The sequence below is a fragment of the Capricornis sumatraensis genome, chromosome 20 (genome assembly GCF_032405125.1).
Source record: "Capricornis sumatraensis isolate serow.1 chromosome 20, serow.2, whole genome shotgun sequence".
Taxonomy (NCBI): Eukaryota; Metazoa; Chordata; class Mammalia; order Artiodactyla; family Bovidae; genus Capricornis; species Capricornis sumatraensis.
Window position 1 is genome coordinate 41,182,575 of NC_091088.1, and position 18,989 is coordinate 41,201,563.

Sequence of the window (18,989 nt, forward strand, 5' to 3'; positions counted from 1 at the left end):
TATTTCTTCTTTAGTTAGTGATTTATTTAGGCTTTTTTTCCTACTGTAATCATACTGACATTTTATCATTTTATGGAATATTTTCCATTCATTTAAAACTTTAAAATTTATTAACTTGTTCATACCAAGATGTAAAAAGATATCACAGCTACTATTAATAGATTTCTTAAATACACAATATTTAAGTATTTATAGGAAACTGCAATTTCTAGTTCAATATACTGGATTAAACACATGTATTTACCTTCATTAGACATTAAGCAGTTAAAGCTTAAGCTTGTTGGTTGGAGAAATCATTTTACATAAGAACCAGAAATCATTTTACACTAAAGAACTTTGGGAAGGCTCAAGGGGTTGAAGCACTGATATCTCTGAAAGTGGAGTGTGAGGTGAGGCTGAAAACAGAAGAATTGGTTGAAGATTTACAAAACAAGCAAACGTCACAGTTTTTCCTTTCTTATGTGGTATATAACCAAGCAATAACCACTGGCTTACCTTGGGAGAATTTTGGAAATTTATTCTTTAGAGAGCGTGAAATAGAAGTTCTAGGTTCTAGAATAACTGAAGGCAGGGTTTGGGGTTTTATACAGAAAGTGGTATGGGGCTGAAAGAGGAGGCATGATGAAAGTCTGTGTCTTGAATAGAGAGACTTCTAACTCCTCTTGACTTCTAAAGGTTTATGTTCCCTAGACAGGAGACTGGAGGATTTGCTTTTAGGCAAACTGGTCCAAGATAAAATACCTTTGTGCCTCTTGACTTGCAAATATTCTAGACCAGTGGTTCTCAACTCTTATCAGACCCAACCTCACTCTCAAAATTTTAAACAAATATTTTATAATGCTACTTTATTTATCTGAAATGGAAATGCAAAGATATAATAATCAGCCTACATAATATAATTTTAGAAAATATCAATATAATGCTTTAATATTGAAGAAATAAATTTAGAAAACTAAATTATAGCAGAAAGTTATGTTTCAAAATGAAAAGGCTTGGTAACAACTGTTCAATCTCTCAGTTGTGTCTGACTCTGCAACCCCATGGACTGCAGCATGCCAGGCCTCCCTGTCCATCACCAACTCCCGGAGTCTACTCAAACTCATGTCCATTGAGTTGGTGATGCCATCCAACCATCTCATCCTCTGTTGTCCCCTTTTCCTCCTGCCTTCAATCTTTCCCAGTATCAGGGTCTTTACCAATGAGTCATTTCTTCGCATCAGGTGGCCAAAGTATTGAAGCTTCAGCATCAGTCCTTCCAGTGAATATTCAGGACTGATTTCCTGTAGGATTGACTGGTTTGATCTCCTTGCAGTTCAAGGGACTCTCAAGAGTCTTCTCCAACACTGCAGTTCAAAAGCATCAATTCTTCAGTGGTCAGCTTGCACCCCCGTGGACTATACAGTCCATGGACTTCTCCAGGCCAGAATACTGGAGTGGGTAGCCTTTCCCTTCTCTAGGGTATCTTCCCAAACCAGGAATCGAACCCTGGATTCCCACATTGCAGGCAGATTCTTTGCCAGCTGAGCCATAAAGGAAGTGGTAACAACTGTATAAAACATAATAAAGTAGCTAGATATTTGTACCTACAGCATCACTACAGTGTTGCAGGCACAAAGGCAGATGTGTTGATCAGCAGCCTGAATGCCACAAGTGAGTGGCATTACTGACAATGACATGATTTTCTGAAATGATCAACTCTTGCTTAAGTTTCTTCAATTTACATAGCAGTTATATTCATGAGAAATTCTTATGTGTTAAAACTTGTGATTTGGGTGATATTTATATATTCTAAGGAGTTGAGTTCCAAGTTCACAAACTTTTCTGTATAAATATATATACATGATGGGACATTCTGAAGTTCTGTGCAACACAGGCTAGTTCTGCTCTTTGAAAAACAATGATTATCTCATGCATTGATAGGTATTTGAAGAACAGTGAGTATCTCATGAAGTGATAGGAATTTGGATTTCTGGCCCCTTTGCATTAAATACCTGTAGTGCACCTCAGTCGTCTGTGGCTATTTTTTGTGCAACAGTGGCAGAGTAGTTAAGATAGAGAGTATACTGGCACTCTGATCATTTGATACTGCTGCTCAGGGAAGTACAAATCAGTGATAGAGTTAAAACTTAGTAGTGTTTCAGGAGCTGTGGGTACTGAAACTTGCACAGTGTATACTCATGTTGTCATGATGTCATTGTTCTACTCACCATGTCAGAATAAGAAACAGAAAGCATTTCAGTCATCCTTTTAAAGCACAGTAGAGTATATAATTTTGTTACCGTGCAGTAGCGCTATGGCTAGGCTAAAAGAATGTATGTGTTACATAGCCTCATATTTCCATCTAGATATCTCACCATTACCTTGACTACAACATGACTAACATTGAAGACATGACCTTATCTTTCTCCAAACCTATCCTAAATAAGTGATTTCTTTATTTCTTTATTTGCTAGGGATACCGTCATTCTCCTGCGTACTGAAGCTCAGAACTTCTAATTTCTTTGTTCCCTTCTCTTTATTGTTCTATATGTAGTCAGTTATAAAAATCTCTTCAGGGTCTCATAAGAAAGATTTATTGCATTAATCCATCTTCATTCCTATTTTCTATTCATGTTCTCACTTCTATCCTTGTTTAAATTTTGAGTACACATGATTTTAGTGCTTTAGCCTCTTAGCTGGTTTCCATGATTTTGTCTTTTCTTTCCTAAACAGAGCCTTAGTTGCTTGTTATCATGTACTTCCGTATTTACTATATTATTATGATTAATAAATTTCTGCCTTTAAATGTCTTCACTAATTCCTTAAAATTTAATGCATGCCACTTTGTTCTTTATTTTAGTGTTAGCTATATAATACTGGCTGAAGCAGTGACATTTGATATAGATATTTTCATAACACATCCTCAATAAAAAGAGGAAAAGATAGAGTGGTAAGCAAGACAGAGTTTTTGCCTTTTTGAAACTTATGTGGTACTGAGGCAAACAGATATAAACAAATATATAAAATAATTTTAATTGTAATAAATACTATGAAAAATAATAAAACAGGATAAAGGGGTGAAATACGATGTTTCAGATAGGGTGGTTTTCTCTGAGGAGCTGACCTTTGAGTGCAAGCTGAAGCAATGAGGTAATGTGACGATCAGAGGGAAGAATATTCCAAAGGGATAAATATTAAGTGTGAAGCTCCTGAGGGTCCGAATGAGCTTAAGTGGTTCATGCAATAAGGCCAGGATGATCAGAACAGACTGTGGAAGGGAGAGAGTAGGAGAAGGTAAGGCAGCAGATTATCTAGGGCCCAGATCACATAGGACTTGTAAATATTTGTAGGGCATTTGAATTTAGTTCTCAGTGTGGAAGGAAGCCACTAGAGAGTTCTGAGCAGGGAGGTAAAGTTATCCGGTTAATGTTACAAGTTTGTTCTGGCTCCTTGACAGAAAACAGGCTATCGAGCAAGAGTAAGAACAGGGAGAGCAGTTATAACACTGTTGCAATGGTCCAGGCTTTATTTGCTTCTCTAAATGTTACAGGACTGAAAACCATCTTGAGCAAATCCTTTTTTTCTGATAATAGGCAAAAAAGTTCATGTCCTTTCCTGGGTAGAGGAGGATAATCAATAAATTATCATGTTGCTTGGTTACAGACTCTAGTGTAAAGCCAGGGATAGGCAAGCCTGAGGGAGTAAAACACTCACCTGAAGGACAACATAATAATCAAATAAATTTGAAACTCTTGACTAGATTCCATACTTAGACTCCAGATGCACACTGATAGCTAACATTTGTTGGCTACATGCCAAGCACTGTACTAGGCACTCTGTTGATATCATATGTCAGGATACTTTACAAAACCATAATATACAAATAGAAGAGAATTTCTTTTAATGTTATTAAGTAGCTCGTAAAATCTCAGGTTTGAAAGCTATGTGGCCTGAAACAGTGTCCAGCCACCCTTCTCAGTTTTGCTCTAGTGAAAACATGACTGACTCTGACTCAGCATTCACAGCTTGTAGAGACAGTGCTTGGGGTCAGGGCGCCAGAAACTCCACTGCCTTGAAGAGCTTCTCCACTGTGCTTATTGAAAAATAAACTTTATGCAGTCTATGTTATCATACTGTGCCCTTTTCATATTTTCTTCCCGGGGCACTTAGGTCCAGAAGTAGAAGTGAAGATTGCATGGACCTCCCCACCAGGTGCCATGTTAACCACCACTCCAAAGCAGAGGAATCTGACTAAAGCTGTGGTAGTAGAGCTGAGACAGCTTAAGAACTGTGACCTGATCAAATAAAAAAAATTTTAAAAATAGCATGCCTCTTTCTGGAGATAAATATTTTCTACTTCAATTCCTAGAGTTCTTTTATACAAAATGTCTAGTATATGTTAAACAATGCATACACACATGAGAAAGTGTGAACCAGGGCTTCCCTGGTGGTTTAGTGGTAAAGAATCTGCCTGCCAAAAAAAAAAAAAAGAATCTGCCTGCCAATGCAGAAGACACGGGTTCAGCACCTGATCCGGGATGATCCCACATGCTGCAGAGCAACTAAGCCTGTGTGCCACAGCTGTTGAGCCTGTGCTCTGGAGCCTGGGAGCTGCAGCTCCTGAGCCCGTGTGCCACAGTTACTGAAGCCTGCACTCCCTAGAGCTGTGCTCTGCCGAGAGAAGCTGCTGTAGTAAGAAGCCTGCGTGCTGCAACTAGAGAGTAGCCCCCACTCACTGCATCCAGAGAACAGCCAGTGTAGCAACAGAGACCCAGCAAAGCCAAAACTCAATAAATACATAATTATATATTTAAAAAAAAACAAACTGTGAACTACAGTGAAGAGAAAACAGTCAGTAGAAGCAGACCCAGAGGTGGCCCCAACCTGGCCCTACTTCTCGGTTGGACTTATCAGAAAGAGACTTTGACATAACAGTGATAAAAATGCTAAATTAGCTAGTAGAAAAGGTGGGCTAAATATGTGAAGGGATGAAGGAATTCCAGTAGAGATGTGGAAAATATCTTTTAATTGAAAGGATAGTAAGGACAAAGATACAAGAAAACGACAAGAACAATATCCCTAAGACAAAAATCCTCAACAAAAAAACTAGCAAACCGAATCCAACAACACGTTAAAAGGATTATACAGGGACTTCCCTGGTGGTGCAGTGAATAAGAATCCTTGTAATGTAGGGGAGTGTTTTTGATCCCTGGCCAGAGAACAGAGATCCCACATACTACAGGGGAAGTACACCTGCAAGCCACCACTAAGACCCAATGCAGCCAAATGAATAAATTTTTTTTATAAAGGATTATACAGCATGACCAAGTGGGATTTACCTCAAGAATGCAGAAGGTGATTCAACATATGAAAATCAGTTGTTATAATCATATTAATAGAATGAAGGCATAAAAACCACATGATCATCTCAGTTGACACAGAAAACGCATTTGATAAAATTCAACAGCTTTCATTAAAAAAACAAAAACACCGAAGCAAACTAGGAAAAGTGGGGAAGTCCTTAACATGATCAAGGTCATTTATGAAAAGCCCACAGCTGACATCATCCTGGTAAAAGACTGCCAGCTTTTCCCCGAAGACCAGGAACAAGACAAGGTTGCTTGCTTTTGTCACTGCTAATGCAGTATTTGTGCTGGAAGTTCTAGCCAGAGTTATTAGGCAAGAAAAATAAAAGACATCCAAATTGGAGAGGAAAAGGTAAAATTATCTCTATTAACAGATGACATACTCTTCTACTTAAAAAATCCTGAATAATCCCCAAGAAAGCTGCTAGAGCTAATAAATTAGTTCAGGGAAGTTTCTGGGCAGGAGATCAACGCATACTTAAGCAACTGTGTTTCTGTGTATTTCTATGTGAAAATTGCTCAGTCGTATCTGACTCTTGGCGACTCCATGGACTATTTTCAGTCCATGGAATTCTTCAGGCCAGAATACTGGGGTGGGTAGCTAGTTCCCTTCTCCAGGGGATCTTCCCAACTCAGGGATCAAACCCAGGTCCCCACATTGCAGGCAGATTCTTTACTATATAAACCACCAGGGAAGCACATATAGGTGATAGACAACCCAAAGAGGACATTAAGAAAGCAGTTTCACTTACAATAGCATCTAAAAGAAATAGTTAGGAATTAATTTAACCAAGGAGAAATATATAAGACTTGTATGCTGAAAATTCTAAAATATTGCTGAAAGAAAGCTAAATGGAAATATATGAAGTAATTTAAAATACATATATAAAGTAAAAATAGGGATTTGCCTGGCAATTGAGTGGTTAAGACTTCGTTTTCCAGTGCAGAGGGTGCAAGTTCAGTCCCTGGTTGAGGAGCTAAGATCCCATGTGTCTCCAGGCCAAAAAAAACAAAACATAAGATAGAAAGCAATATTACAACACATTCAATAAAGACTTTAAAAAATGGTCTACTTAAACAATATTGTTTACAAAATATAAAGTAAAAATAAAATCTAAGTATACTTGGAACAAAAATAGACATCCCATTTTCATGGGAAGGAGACTTAATTAAGATATCAGTGCTCCCCAAAGAAATCTACAGATTTAATGCAGTACTTAGCCAGATTCCAACAGTCCTTTTTGCAGAATGGAAAAGCATATTCTCAAATTCATGTCGAATTGCAAGGGGCCTCAAGTAGCTGAAACAATCCTGAAAAAGAAGAATAAAGTTGGAGGGTTTTCTCTCCCTGACTTGTAACATACTACAAAACTACAATATTTTAAGCAGTATGGTGCTGGCATAAAGACCAGTGAAGTAGAATAGAAAGCCCAGAAATAAGTTCTAACATATATGATGAATTAATTTTTGGTGGGGTTCCAAGACCATTCAGTGGGAGAAATGAGTCTTTTCAACAGATGGCGCTGGAAAAATTAGATATCCACAAGCAAGACAATGTAGTTGAATCCTTGCCTTTTATGATATACAAAAATCAACTCAGTGGATCAGAGACCTAATGTAAGACCTAAAACTATAAAATCTTGGAAGAAAACTTGAGGAAAATCTTCTCAACATTGGACTTGGTAGTGGTTTCTTAAGTATGATAGCTAAAGCACAAGCAACAAAAGAAACAAATTAGACTCCATCAAAATTAAAAAGGGTCTTTCCAAGGTGGTGCAGTTGGTTAAAAATCCACCTGCCAATGCAGGAGACACAAGAGACGTGGGTTCAATTCATGGATCGGGAAGATCCCCTGGAGTAGGAAATGGTAACCCTGTCTAATATTCTTGCCTGGGAAAATCAGGGGCAGAGGAGCCTGGTGGGCTACAGTCCAGGTATGCAGAGTTGGACATGACTGAGCATGCACAAAGGCAAAAGGCAAAATTTAAAAAACTTCTGTGTGTCAAAGGACACAACCAAGAAAGTGAAAAAAGTACCCTGCAGAATGGGAGATAGTATTTGTAGATCACATATCTGCAAGGGATTAATATTCAGATTATGTGAAGAACTCATACAACTTTGATGAAAAACATCAAATCAAATATAAATGCACACCCATATGTACTCCCAACAAATGTTGGATATTTTTGTTTAAGCAAGCACTTAACTTGGTTGGAGTCAACCTGTAAAACCTGTCTCCCTGTGCTTGGTGGTAGCTCATTATCTCATTTCAGTTATTTTAGCCTTAGGCTGCTTGAGTCTGTCCTGTTACGGATGGTTTACAGGTCAAAGAACTGGGCGGAGTGTGTGTGTGTATATATATATATAACTTGGAGCACCCCCCTCTCTGGCTCTCTTTTCTGGGATTTGCCTCTCCTTTCCAGAGGTTATGACAGGCTCTGTCCTTGTTTCTTCAAGCCCTTCAGACTGTAGATTTCTTTGGTAGTTTCAGCCATACTGTTAAAGCATGGACTGTGGCTTTCCCTCAGATTAAAGCCTTAAAAACAGGAAACACACCTTCCCTTATTTTCTTTTTACATGTGCCAGTTTGTTTCTAGTATCTTTACTTTGAACTTTCCTTCCTTTCAAAGTCATTCTTTATATTTGTTGCAGTGTATAGTTGCTGTTGGGCTTCTCTGGTGGCTCAGAAGGTAAAGAATCTGCCTGCAATGTGGGAGACCTGGGTTCGACCCCTGGGTTGCGAAGATCCCCTGGAGGAGGGCATGGCAATCCTCTCCAGTATTCTTGCCTGGAGAATCCTCATGGACAGAGGTGCCTGGTGGGCTACAGTCCCTGGGGTTGCAAAGAGTCGGACACGACTGAGTGACTCAGCACAGCATAGCACCATAGTTACTGTCTGCACGACGGCAGGTCCAATGGGTGCTACTCAGCCATCAGACTGAACACAGGAGTCACCCTGAGTGCTTTAGGCTGTTTCTTTTAACTGCCTCTTTTCCTGTGGTCACGATTTTTACCTCCAGTACCTCCTGGCCATCACCCTTCTTCGTCCTGTGTAGCTGTTTTAACCCAGGCAATAGCCGAAGAGTACCAAAGAAAGTCAAGTAGCCTAGCTTTTAAAGTCAGTTGAAATTCTTAAGTTGGAAACATGGAAAAGGACTTTTTAGGTCATTTCTACTAAAAGTGTCTCTGATTTTAATAGCCTGATAGGGGACCTTCCCACATACGCTGATGTTTAAGTCTAATCTGGATGGTTAATGTTGCCTAGAGCACAGAATCAACATTTCTTTTATATTCTACATAGCACTTTATCAAGGCTTTTCAGAATTTAGGTTGATGTAACTTTTAATCCCCTGAAACCCCCTTATCCCTTTGTAATATATCCCAGCATTTTATAACTCTTAAAATATTTCTGTAGTTTAGAGGGTTGTTCACCTATTGTTTTGACTGTTGAGATAACATTTTATGTATCAATAGTATATGATACAAGACTTATTGTTGTAAACTTACTGTAAAATGCATGGATAATAAGTTGTTATTTTTCTGTGTTTGCTCTTCCAAATTAGCTCCTGGGCTACAGTGAAAAGCCAGTAAATCTACAGATGTTTATTGGAACAGCAGATGACCGATATTTACGGCCTCATGCATTTTACCAGGTGCATCGAATCACTGGGAAGACAGTTGCTACTGCAAGCCAAGAGATAATAATTGCCAGCACAAAGGTTCTGGAAATTCCACTTCTTCCTGAAAACAATATGTCAGCCAGGTATCTTGAAACATCCTGAAATGGACTGTTTTTTCTTTTCCTGAAATAATTTTCAGAAGAAAATATATTTATTTTTATGGCACAAAAATAAAATAGTCACTATTCTGAATTAACTGAATAACATTTAATAAATAGAGTATATTTGCTAAGGTTGGTATCATATTTCCATAAAGAAAATTCAATTCGGCAAAAGTTTATGACCATGTATTTACCACCCAAGCATCATGCTAGTTGATAGAGACACAAATATGTGAACTTTTTTCAGTAGCCCACAGTCTAGTCATTTCAGTCGCTCAGTCGTGTCCAACTCTTTGCGACCCCATGAGCCACAGCACACCAGGCCTCCCTGTCCATCACCAACTGTAGGAGTCTACCCAAACCCATGTCCATTGAGTTGGTGATGCCATCCAACCATCTCATCCTCTGTCGTCCCCTTCTCCTGCCCTCAATCCCTCCCAGCATCAGGGTCTTTTCAAATGAGTCAGCTCTTCACATCAGGTGGGCAAAGTATTGGAGTTTCAGCTTCAACATCAGTCCTTCCAATGAACACCCAGGACTGATCTCCTTAAGGATGGACTGGTTGGATCTCCTTGCAGTCCAAAGGACTTTCAAGAGTCTTCTCCAACACCACAGTTCAAAAACATCAATTCTTTGGCGCTCAGCTTTCTTTATAGTCCAACTTTCACATCCATACCTGACTAACAGAAAAACCATAGCCTTGACTAGATGGACCTTAGTTGACAAAGTAATGTCTCTGCTTTTGAATATGCTATCTAGGTTGGTCATAACTTTCCTTCCAAGGAGTAAGTGTCTTTAAATTTCATAGCTGCTGCTGCTAAGTCGCTTCAGTCGTGTCCAACCCTGTGCGACCCCATAGATGGCAGCCCACCAGGCTCCCCCATCCCTGGGATTCTCTAGGCAAGAACACTGGAAAGGGTTGCCATTTCCTTCTCCAATGCATGAAAGTGAAAAGTCAAAGTGAAGTCGCTCAGTTGTGTCCAGCTCTTTGCGACCCCATGGACTGTAGCCTACCAGGCTCCTCCGTCCATGGGATTTTCCAGGCAAGAGTACTGGAGTGGCGTGCCGGCAGTAAATAATTCCAGTACAATAGTGATTGATAAGTTTCCTTAAAAAAAACTTTTGACTGCTTTCAGATGTCCCATTTTATCCATATCCAAATAAAATGAGATTTTGCCAAATTCTGAATGAGAATGCAGTAGAGTTTTGTTCAAGTGGATTAGTTAGGAATGTATAGTACCTGTAATAGAAACCTGAAGTGCAGTGGCTTAAACAGCGAGAGGTTTAATTTTTCTTTCTGCAAAAGAAATATACAGACACGCATTTTAGGGCTGGCATAGTGGCTCCATAAGTCATTGGGGCCCCAAGCTCCTTCTGTTTTTTTCTTTGCTATTTTTAGGGTGTAGTTTTCATCCTCAAGATTATCTCATGATCCACAGTGGCGGCTGGAGCTCTTACCATCATAACTGTAATCCTAGAAGGAATAGGAAGAAGGGGTAGGAGGAAGGGTGGGAGAGAATTTTCATCTGAGTCAGGCCTCTTTAAAGAGCTTTTCCCAGAAAGTTACCCAACACTTTTATTGCATCTCATTGATCATCCTTGTATATAGGGAAGACCTGGATATGTTTTGTTTTGTTTTAACCTGAGTACATTGCCACCCCTAAAAAGATAGGGGTCTGTTACTAAGAAAAACAGAAAAAGGATATTTAGTAGGCAACTATTACTTTGCCACAACCAGGTATGTGAAACTTACAGTGACTTTTTTAGAGAAATTGTTTCAAACTATAATATAGGTCTTTCTTAAGATGGCATTGATATCTGTCCCAGGCTATTGGAAGAATAGTCCTATTAAAATCAGATTTCAGTCTCAGGCTCTCCTCTTTTAAATTTATATTTTTATTTAATTGAATATACCCCTGAAGACATGGTAATTTATGATATAACTGTACAATTATAAAATAAGAATTGCTTTTTATCTACTTACTAGCAGAAAAGACAATATAGATTTAAATAAAACCTTATCTTTGCCTGCTTTGTTCAAGTCAATAGTACTTGAGAACTCAGTCCTACTAAGTCACTTCATGGGTAAAATAGGAGTTTTTTCATGGCTGGGGCACTGTTAGCTGATAGTCTCTACTCTTATGTTTTTGTGTTCTGCGGTATATAAAAAGAACTTTGTATTCTCAGCTGATCCTTATTCAGGTACATGAGCAAAACTCTTTTTGTTGACTCTGTTTCCAGGCATCATATTTGACCCATTTTCAAATAAGGTGAGGTGGCCAGTCTCTAATGAGAGTGCAAGAAGGCTTCCTCCCTTCCTCCCTTTTACTCTTGGATCTTACTTTAAAAATTTTTCTTAGCTGCACCATGAGACTTACGGGATCTTAGTTCCCCAACCAGGGGTAAAACCCAGGTCCTTGGCAGTGGAAGCACAGAGTTCTAACCACAGGATGACCAGGGAATTCCCTAGGATCTTTCTCATTTAGCATCAAAAACACATGAAAATACTATTATTCAGATGCAGAGGGGAATTTGAAAATCAACTTTGAACTATCTTTTTCTAAGAATTCATAAAATTGCTTCTTAGGTGACAGTTTGCAGGCCATGTTTCCATTAATTCCTCTGGATATTTTAAGCAGTAGACTTTACCAGACAAGGAGAGACCTACAAAAACTTTATCATCATTATTTTTTGCCTCAGCTTCCTGGAAGTTCATGATCAAGCTCAATTATAGTAATTATAGTAATTCACATAACATTAGATTTGGGATATATTTATTTCCTGTTTCTTATATTTAAATTTTTTTTCTATTTCTTTCTTCTTGATGTTATTTGCATGTTGTAAAATGCCTCAAATCATTTTTTTAATAATGTATAAATCAATAAATTAAAGAAAACAGAGTACATGAGTTTCTAAAACAGATTTTCAGGAATTTAAGAAAGCCTTATGTACCAAGTAATGTGAAATTATCAGAACTGTAGGATCCAAACATGAAATAGAGGTGGTAGTCAAGATTCTTGTTCCCTTCCCCAACCATAGGTGACAGACTCGACCTGCCTGGAATAGATCAGAAGGAACAAATTCAGACTTAAACTGAAGAAAGTAGGGAAAACCACTAAGCCATTCAAGTATGACCTAAATCAGATTCCTTATGATTATACAGTGGAAGTGACAAATAGACTCAATGGATTAGATCTGGAAGAGAGTGCCTGAAGAACTGTGGACAGAGGTTCATGTCATTGTATAGGAGCAGTGATCAAAACCATCCCCAAGAAAAAGAAAAGCACAAAGGCAAAATGGTTGTCTGAGGAGGCCTTACAAATAGTTGAGAAAAGAAGAGAAGTGAAAGGCAAAGGTGAAAAGGAAAGGTATACCCATCTGAATCCAGAGTTCCAAAGAATAGCAAGGAAAAAGAAGAAAGCTCTCCTAAGTGAACAATGCAAGAAATAGAGGAAAACAGTAGAATGGGAAAGGCTAGAGATCTCTTCAAGAAAATTAGCAATACCAAGGGACCATTTCATGCAAAGATGGGAACAATAAAGGACAGAAACAGTATGGACCTAACAGAAGCAGAAGATATTAAGAAGAAATGGCAAGAATACACAGAAGAACTATACACAAAAGATCTTAATGACCCATGGTGTGATAACGTATCTAGAGCCAGACATCCTGCAGAGTGAAGTCAAGTGGGCCTTAGGAAGCATCATTATGAACAAAGCTAGTGGAATCAAAGCCTTTGACTGTGTGGGTCACAACAAACTGTGAAACATTCTTAAAGAGATGAGAATACCAGACTACCTTACCTGCCTCCTGGGAAACCTGTATGTAGGTCAAGAAGCAACAATTAGAACAGGACATGGAACAACAGACTGGTTCCAAATTGGGAAAGGAGTGTGTCAAGGCTGTATATTGTCACTCTGCTTATTTAAGTTATATGCAGAGTGTATCATGCGAAATGCAGGGCTGGATGAAGCACAGGCTGGAATCAAGATTGCTGGGAGAAATATCAATAACCTCAGATACACAGATGACACACCACCCTTATGGCAGAAAGCGAAGAGAAACTGAGGAACCTCTTGGTGAAAGTGAAAGAGGAGAGTGAAAAAGTTAGCTTAAAACTCAACATTAAAAAATGGAGCTCATGGCGTCCAGTCCCATCATTTCATGGCAAATAGATGGGGAAATAACGGAAACAGTGACAGACTTTCTTTTCTTGGACTCCAGTATCACTGCAGATGGTGACTGCAGCCATGAAGTTAAAAGACCCTTGCTCCTTGGAAGAAAAGCTGTGACAAACCTAGATAGCATATTAAAAAGCAGAGACGTTATTGCCAACAAAGGTCCATCTAGTCAAAGCTGTGGTTTTTCCATTAGTCATGTGTGGATGTGAGAGTTGGACCATAAAGAAGGCTGAGTGCCAAAGAATTGATGCTTTTGAGCTGTGGTGTTGGAGAAGACTCTTGAGAGTCTCTTGGACAGCAAGGAGATCAAACCAGTCCATTCTAAAGGAGATCAATCTTGAATATTCATTAGAAGGACTAATGCTGAAGTTCCAATACTTTGGCCATCTGATGCGAAGAGCCATCTTATTAGGAAAGACCTTAATTCTGGGAAAGATTGAAGGCAAGAGGAGAAGGGGACGACAGAGGATGAGATGGTTGGATGGCATCACCAACTCAGTGGACATGAGTTGGAGCAAGCTCTGGGAAATGGTGAAGGACAGGGAAGCCTAGCGTGCTGCAGTCCATGGTGTCACAGTTTGATACGACTGTGCGACTGAACAGCAACTTCCACTGCAGGGTGTGCCAGTTGTATCCCTAGTCAGGGATCTAGTATCCTGTGTGATGCGGCCAAAAGAAAGAAAAAGCTCTACTGTTCTCTCAGAGCAGTAGCGTGGGGGAAGATTGGGAAATAGCCCCTTTGTTCTGCCTGCTTTCCCATAAATTTGGTCATTTCAAACCTAATCTATCTTGTATGGGTAATATCCTTTAATTAAGACTGATATTCAACCCATAAACCATAGAACCACTCAACAAGATGCTTTAAATATAGTATGCTATTATTCATTGCCTTACCCTACTCATAACTCCTCCTTGATTTAGAACTTGATGAATATGGATGTGGCAGTGTTATATTCTGATCTAGAATATAATTGTGTTGTAAGCAGAAATTAATAGTCACTTTCATTCCTATAAATTTAGGTTTTGTTGGTTTGGTTGCTTTTTTCTTTTTTCGCATTGCTTAGTCAGAGTTTAAGATGGTCATTTCTGATACTCCACATCATCTGCTAGAAACTTAACTCTCTGCTAAAATACCTTCCCTTGAAACTCAATAAAAATGGATTATCTCTGGTATTTCCCACCAAATACTCATTTGGCATATTAGCATGAATACTACCTTGATAAAATTTGATCAGTACTGTTTTGAGCTAAGGTACAGTTTTTCAATATTAGCTAAATACAGTTTATTTATAAATAAAAATGTTTATTTTCAAAAGTATTACTTTTTTAGAAATTTCTTTGCCTTTCTGAAGGTGAAAATATATTTTTCAGATTCTTCTTGAGCTTTACTGGTTCAAGCCTGATGAGTTGTTTTTATTAATAAACATATATAAAAGTTTTAATATATTATTAATGACTTATTTGTGGTCCTATAATCTTTTCTGGGCTAAGTTGTATGTATAGAATTAGAGCCTTTCACTTTATATTTCACTTATCTAGTTCTATAACAAACCACCTCAAAATTTAGTGGCTTAAAGTAGTAACTGTTTATTATTTTTCATGATTCTTTTCGTTGGCTGGACTCAGCTGGTCCATTCATGTGGTGTTAGCTGGAATCACTCGTGTACCTGATTTCAGCTGGGAGCTCAGCTGGAGTAGTGCAGAGTAGTTGAGGATTATCTGGGCCTTTCTCTCCAGCATACTAGTTGGACTTCTTCATTGTGGCTCAGGGCTCCAAAAGAACAAAAGTGGAAGCTCCAGAGCTTCTTCAGGGCTAGACTTGTAACTTACAAAGCATCACTTGGCCACATTCTGTTTGTCAAAGGAAAGTGTCATAAGGCCCACTATCAAGGAGAGGGGACATCGTTACTCTACCTCTTAATGGGAAGAGTGGGGAATACAAGCATGGGGAAGAATTATTGACAGCCCTCTTTACAGTCAGTTGCTACACTTAGTATTATTTGTCATCCAAAATATTTTTAATCCTATTCTAATTTAAATAGCAGAAAATAGCAGTCATATCTTTCTTTTTTGACCTGATTTTAGGTTGTGCCTGGCAAGTTAACAATAACTGTTTAGCTGAGTTTTTTGGAACCACTAATTTCAGTAAGCCAATAATACTTGTATATTTTTTTCCGCTAGTATTGACTGTGCCGGTATTTTGAAACTCCGAAATTCAGATATAGAACTTCGAAAAGGAGAAACTGATATTGGCAGAAAGAATACTAGAGTTCGACTTGTGTTTCGTGTACACATCCCACAGCCCAATGGAAAAGTCCTTTCTCTGCAAACAGCTTCCATACCTGTTGAATGCTGTAAGTCAGCTTGTGATGCTGTTTTTTAAATTTTGTTTATAAAAGGTCATTTTCTGTTTTATTTATTATGTTGAGATCAAAAGTAAACTGAAACCCAGGGTCTGGATAGCTGGTGTGATTTTATTATATAGAAATAAACTACATGTGTAGTGGGAGTAAGTACTGATCTTGGAGTTAGGAAATGGCTTTGCATTATAATCTGACTCTAGGTAGCCTGGGTGGCTATAGACATTATTCCCTTGACTACAGTTTTCTTACCTGTAAATGAGGAAGAGGGCTTGATGACACCTGAGGACCAAATCATGAAGCTATGAGTCTGACGCTAAGTGTCACTATTACTTGGTCACCTTTGTTTTATTAAAATGTTGGAAGATGCCTATCTTTACGAGCTGACACTTCACCTAACTATGGACTCACAGGCTTTTGGCTTTTAATCGTAAATTTATTTACACCAGCTTGAGAAAGTGAGTATCATTTACCCAGATTTTCAAGGCCAAGAAATTGAAAAAGGCCCTAGAACCCAATATCTACTCAAGCTGTGGATTGAGAACTGTGGACCTTAGGCAGGTTAGCTGTTTGTACTGAAATACTGAGATTGTGGTTTAGATCCTTTAGGGCATAATTTTTGTATTAACTTTTAGTAGATAATACAGGTATATGGTACAGAATTAAAAATGAATAAAAGTATAGAGTGAGGCCCCTGCATTTGCCCTCTGTGGTGGCCCATGCTATCTGTGGAGTGTGCGTCTCTCTGAATCTGAATAAATCCACTTCTTACCTAAAAAAAAAGTATAGAATGAAAAGTAAATTTTGAAGTCAGCTAATTCCTCTTCTTGGAAACAGCTTTTGTTGCCACAGTTTTTGTTACTGTGCCGGACAAGTGCCCATATAAGTATATATTTCTCTAATTTTTAGCAACATAATTTAAATAATTTTAAGTTCATAGAGTAGCTTGAGTTTTTGAGATGAATTTATGCTAAAATTATTTTGTTTTCTCTTTTAGTTTATTTACTTAATGTGTGACTGTTGACAGAGTAGCATTAAAAAGAGTATAAAGAGTAGCATTAAAATCTTTTGTAATGTCACTTCTCTGAGATAGTCACTATTAACCATTTTTTGGGTTTTTTTGGGTGTGTGTGTATGTGTGTGTGTGGGTGTGTGTGTGTGTGAGCATGCACACACACAGAGTATTTGGTATTTTCACTTATAATGGGCATTTTTTCATATTGTTAAATATTATTCAAAAATACTTTTAGCACATGCATAATGTTTTATTATGGCTATACTGTTTGCTGAATACAGTTTGATGTGTTCAGCAGATGTACTTGTGATGGTTAGTTTCCACTATAAATAATTAGTCTTACTCCCAAGGGTGGTCAGTGCTTGTTTTTATGCTCTTTCTCTGTTGGGCCATTTAGAACATAAATAGGGACATAAATGTTTTCTGAGATCTAGGTTGGTACTTGGTACTTTCCAAGTTGTAGCTCATCCTAACCAGACCCATCCCCTATGACACATTCTCTTTGAATGGGACCAGGATCCCAGTTCATAGACCTTTTGTGGCTTGCTGTGAAATACTTGGAAGAGACATAGTGAACTGGGACTGCATGCATCATAAAGGCAGTCAAATTGTTTAAATTTCTGTAAAATGTTTTGGCCAAACAAAACACAGCTGACCCTCAAAGCCACCAATTTTCCACCCAAGTAGTAGGACTAAAAGTAGACCTGTTTTCAAAACATGAAGAAGAAAGTATAGTCCACACTTTATTTTAATCCAGAAAGAAACGTAGTTATTGAGTCCTTTGACGGGAATAAACCCTTAGAGAACCTAAGCAGTCAAAAGAAGTATAGCTTGAAACTCAAGCATTTTTTAAAAAAAGAAAAGAAAGGCTAAAAATAGGATCTCCAGAAAATACAACAATTGAAATCAGTTGATATCAGAAAATGATTTCACCAAGGACTTATAGGCTTTAAGATAAATTGTGTTCACATATCCTGGGAAGGAAGGGTAGAGTACACTAAGAAATATTGATGTTCATTTTTAAAAATTCTGTGTTGAAATGTGTGCATGTATACTTCGTTTAGTTATTCAGAAGATCGTCCAAAATGTAATCCTGATGTCTTGATGATCTGGCTATTTTCTTGATGAAAGGTTTACTTGGTGTTTGTCCTTTAGAAACTTGTCTTCTTTTAATTGTGTGTAATATAATTATGCATCTTTGGACTTAGTTTTCTTCTTATATTAAATTTGCCCACTTTAAAAGGCAAATTGTAGGGAAGATATGTATTAAACTAAAAAGAGAAAAGTGGATGAGGTAAATGTGTTGAAGTCAACATAAGTTGTGGGCATTGATTAATTTCTCTTTATTAGTTTCTCTATAGTCACAGTCTAATGATAATGTAGAAATCACATGACTAATAAGTATTTTGTTTTCTAAATAGCATAGTTATTTAGTAGATATTGTTACTATTGTCCTGCCTTTTATAAAAGCTCAGAATTTTCTTCTTTTATAGCTAGAATTTGTCATTTACATGTGAAAGACTGTAAACTAGTATTTATTTTTCTCCACTCTTAAAAAACAGCTCAGAGGTCTGCCCAAGAACTTCCTCATATTGAGAAGTACAGTATCAACAGTTGTTCTGTAAATGGAGGTCATGAAATGATTGTTACGGGATCTAATTTTCTTCCAGAATCCAAAATCATCTTTCTTGAAAAAGGACAAGGTAAATAATAAAAGATTTGAGTTGACACAGACATAAAAAACAAACTTTTGGTTACCAAAGGGGATAGGAGAGAAAAGGGATAAATTAGGAGTTTGGGATAAGAAGATACAAACTACTCTATATAAAATAGATGAACTGGGCCACTCTCTTAAACCATACACAAAAATGAACTCAAAATAGATTAAAGACTTAAATGTAAAACCTGAAACAGTAAAACTGGAAGAAAACTTAGGTAGTAAGCCATGGCATAGGTCTTGACAGTGAATTTTTGAATCTGACACCAAAAGCAGCAACAGCAGAAATAAAATGGACTACATCAAACTTAAAAAGCCGCACAACAAAACAAACTATCCACAAAGTGAGAAAGCAGCCTACTGAATGAGAGAAAACATCCTCAAAGCACATAAAGAGCTCATACTGCTCAATAGTAAAAAATTAGACAATCCCAATTAAGAAATAAGCAGAAGATCCCAGTAGACATTTTTCCAAAGAAGAACATAGAGAGCCAACAGATACGAAGATTCTTTCTCTACATTGTTAATCATCAGTGAAATGCAAGTCAAAACCATAGAGAGGGACTTCCCTGGTAGTCCAGTGGCTAAGA

At 37.9% G+C, this 18,989-nt stretch overlaps 1 protein-coding gene across 2 annotated transcripts in view; it reads left to right on the top strand.

Annotated features, from left to right (window-relative positions):
* Positions 1 to 18,989, top strand: part of NFATC3 (nuclear factor of activated T cells 3) — a 92,835-nt gene that overhangs the window by 41,267 nt on the left and 32,579 nt on the right. For both annotated transcript variants that reach the window (XM_068992075.1, XM_068992076.1), the window contains exons 4-6: positions 8,909 to 9,108; positions 15,489 to 15,661; positions 18,245 to 18,385. In XM_068992075.1, the coding sequence (XP_068848176.1) occupies positions 8,909 to 9,108; positions 15,489 to 15,661; positions 18,245 to 18,385 (514 nt within the window). The remainder of the gene's footprint in view (positions 1 to 8,908; positions 9,109 to 15,488; positions 15,662 to 18,244; positions 18,386 to 18,989) is intronic.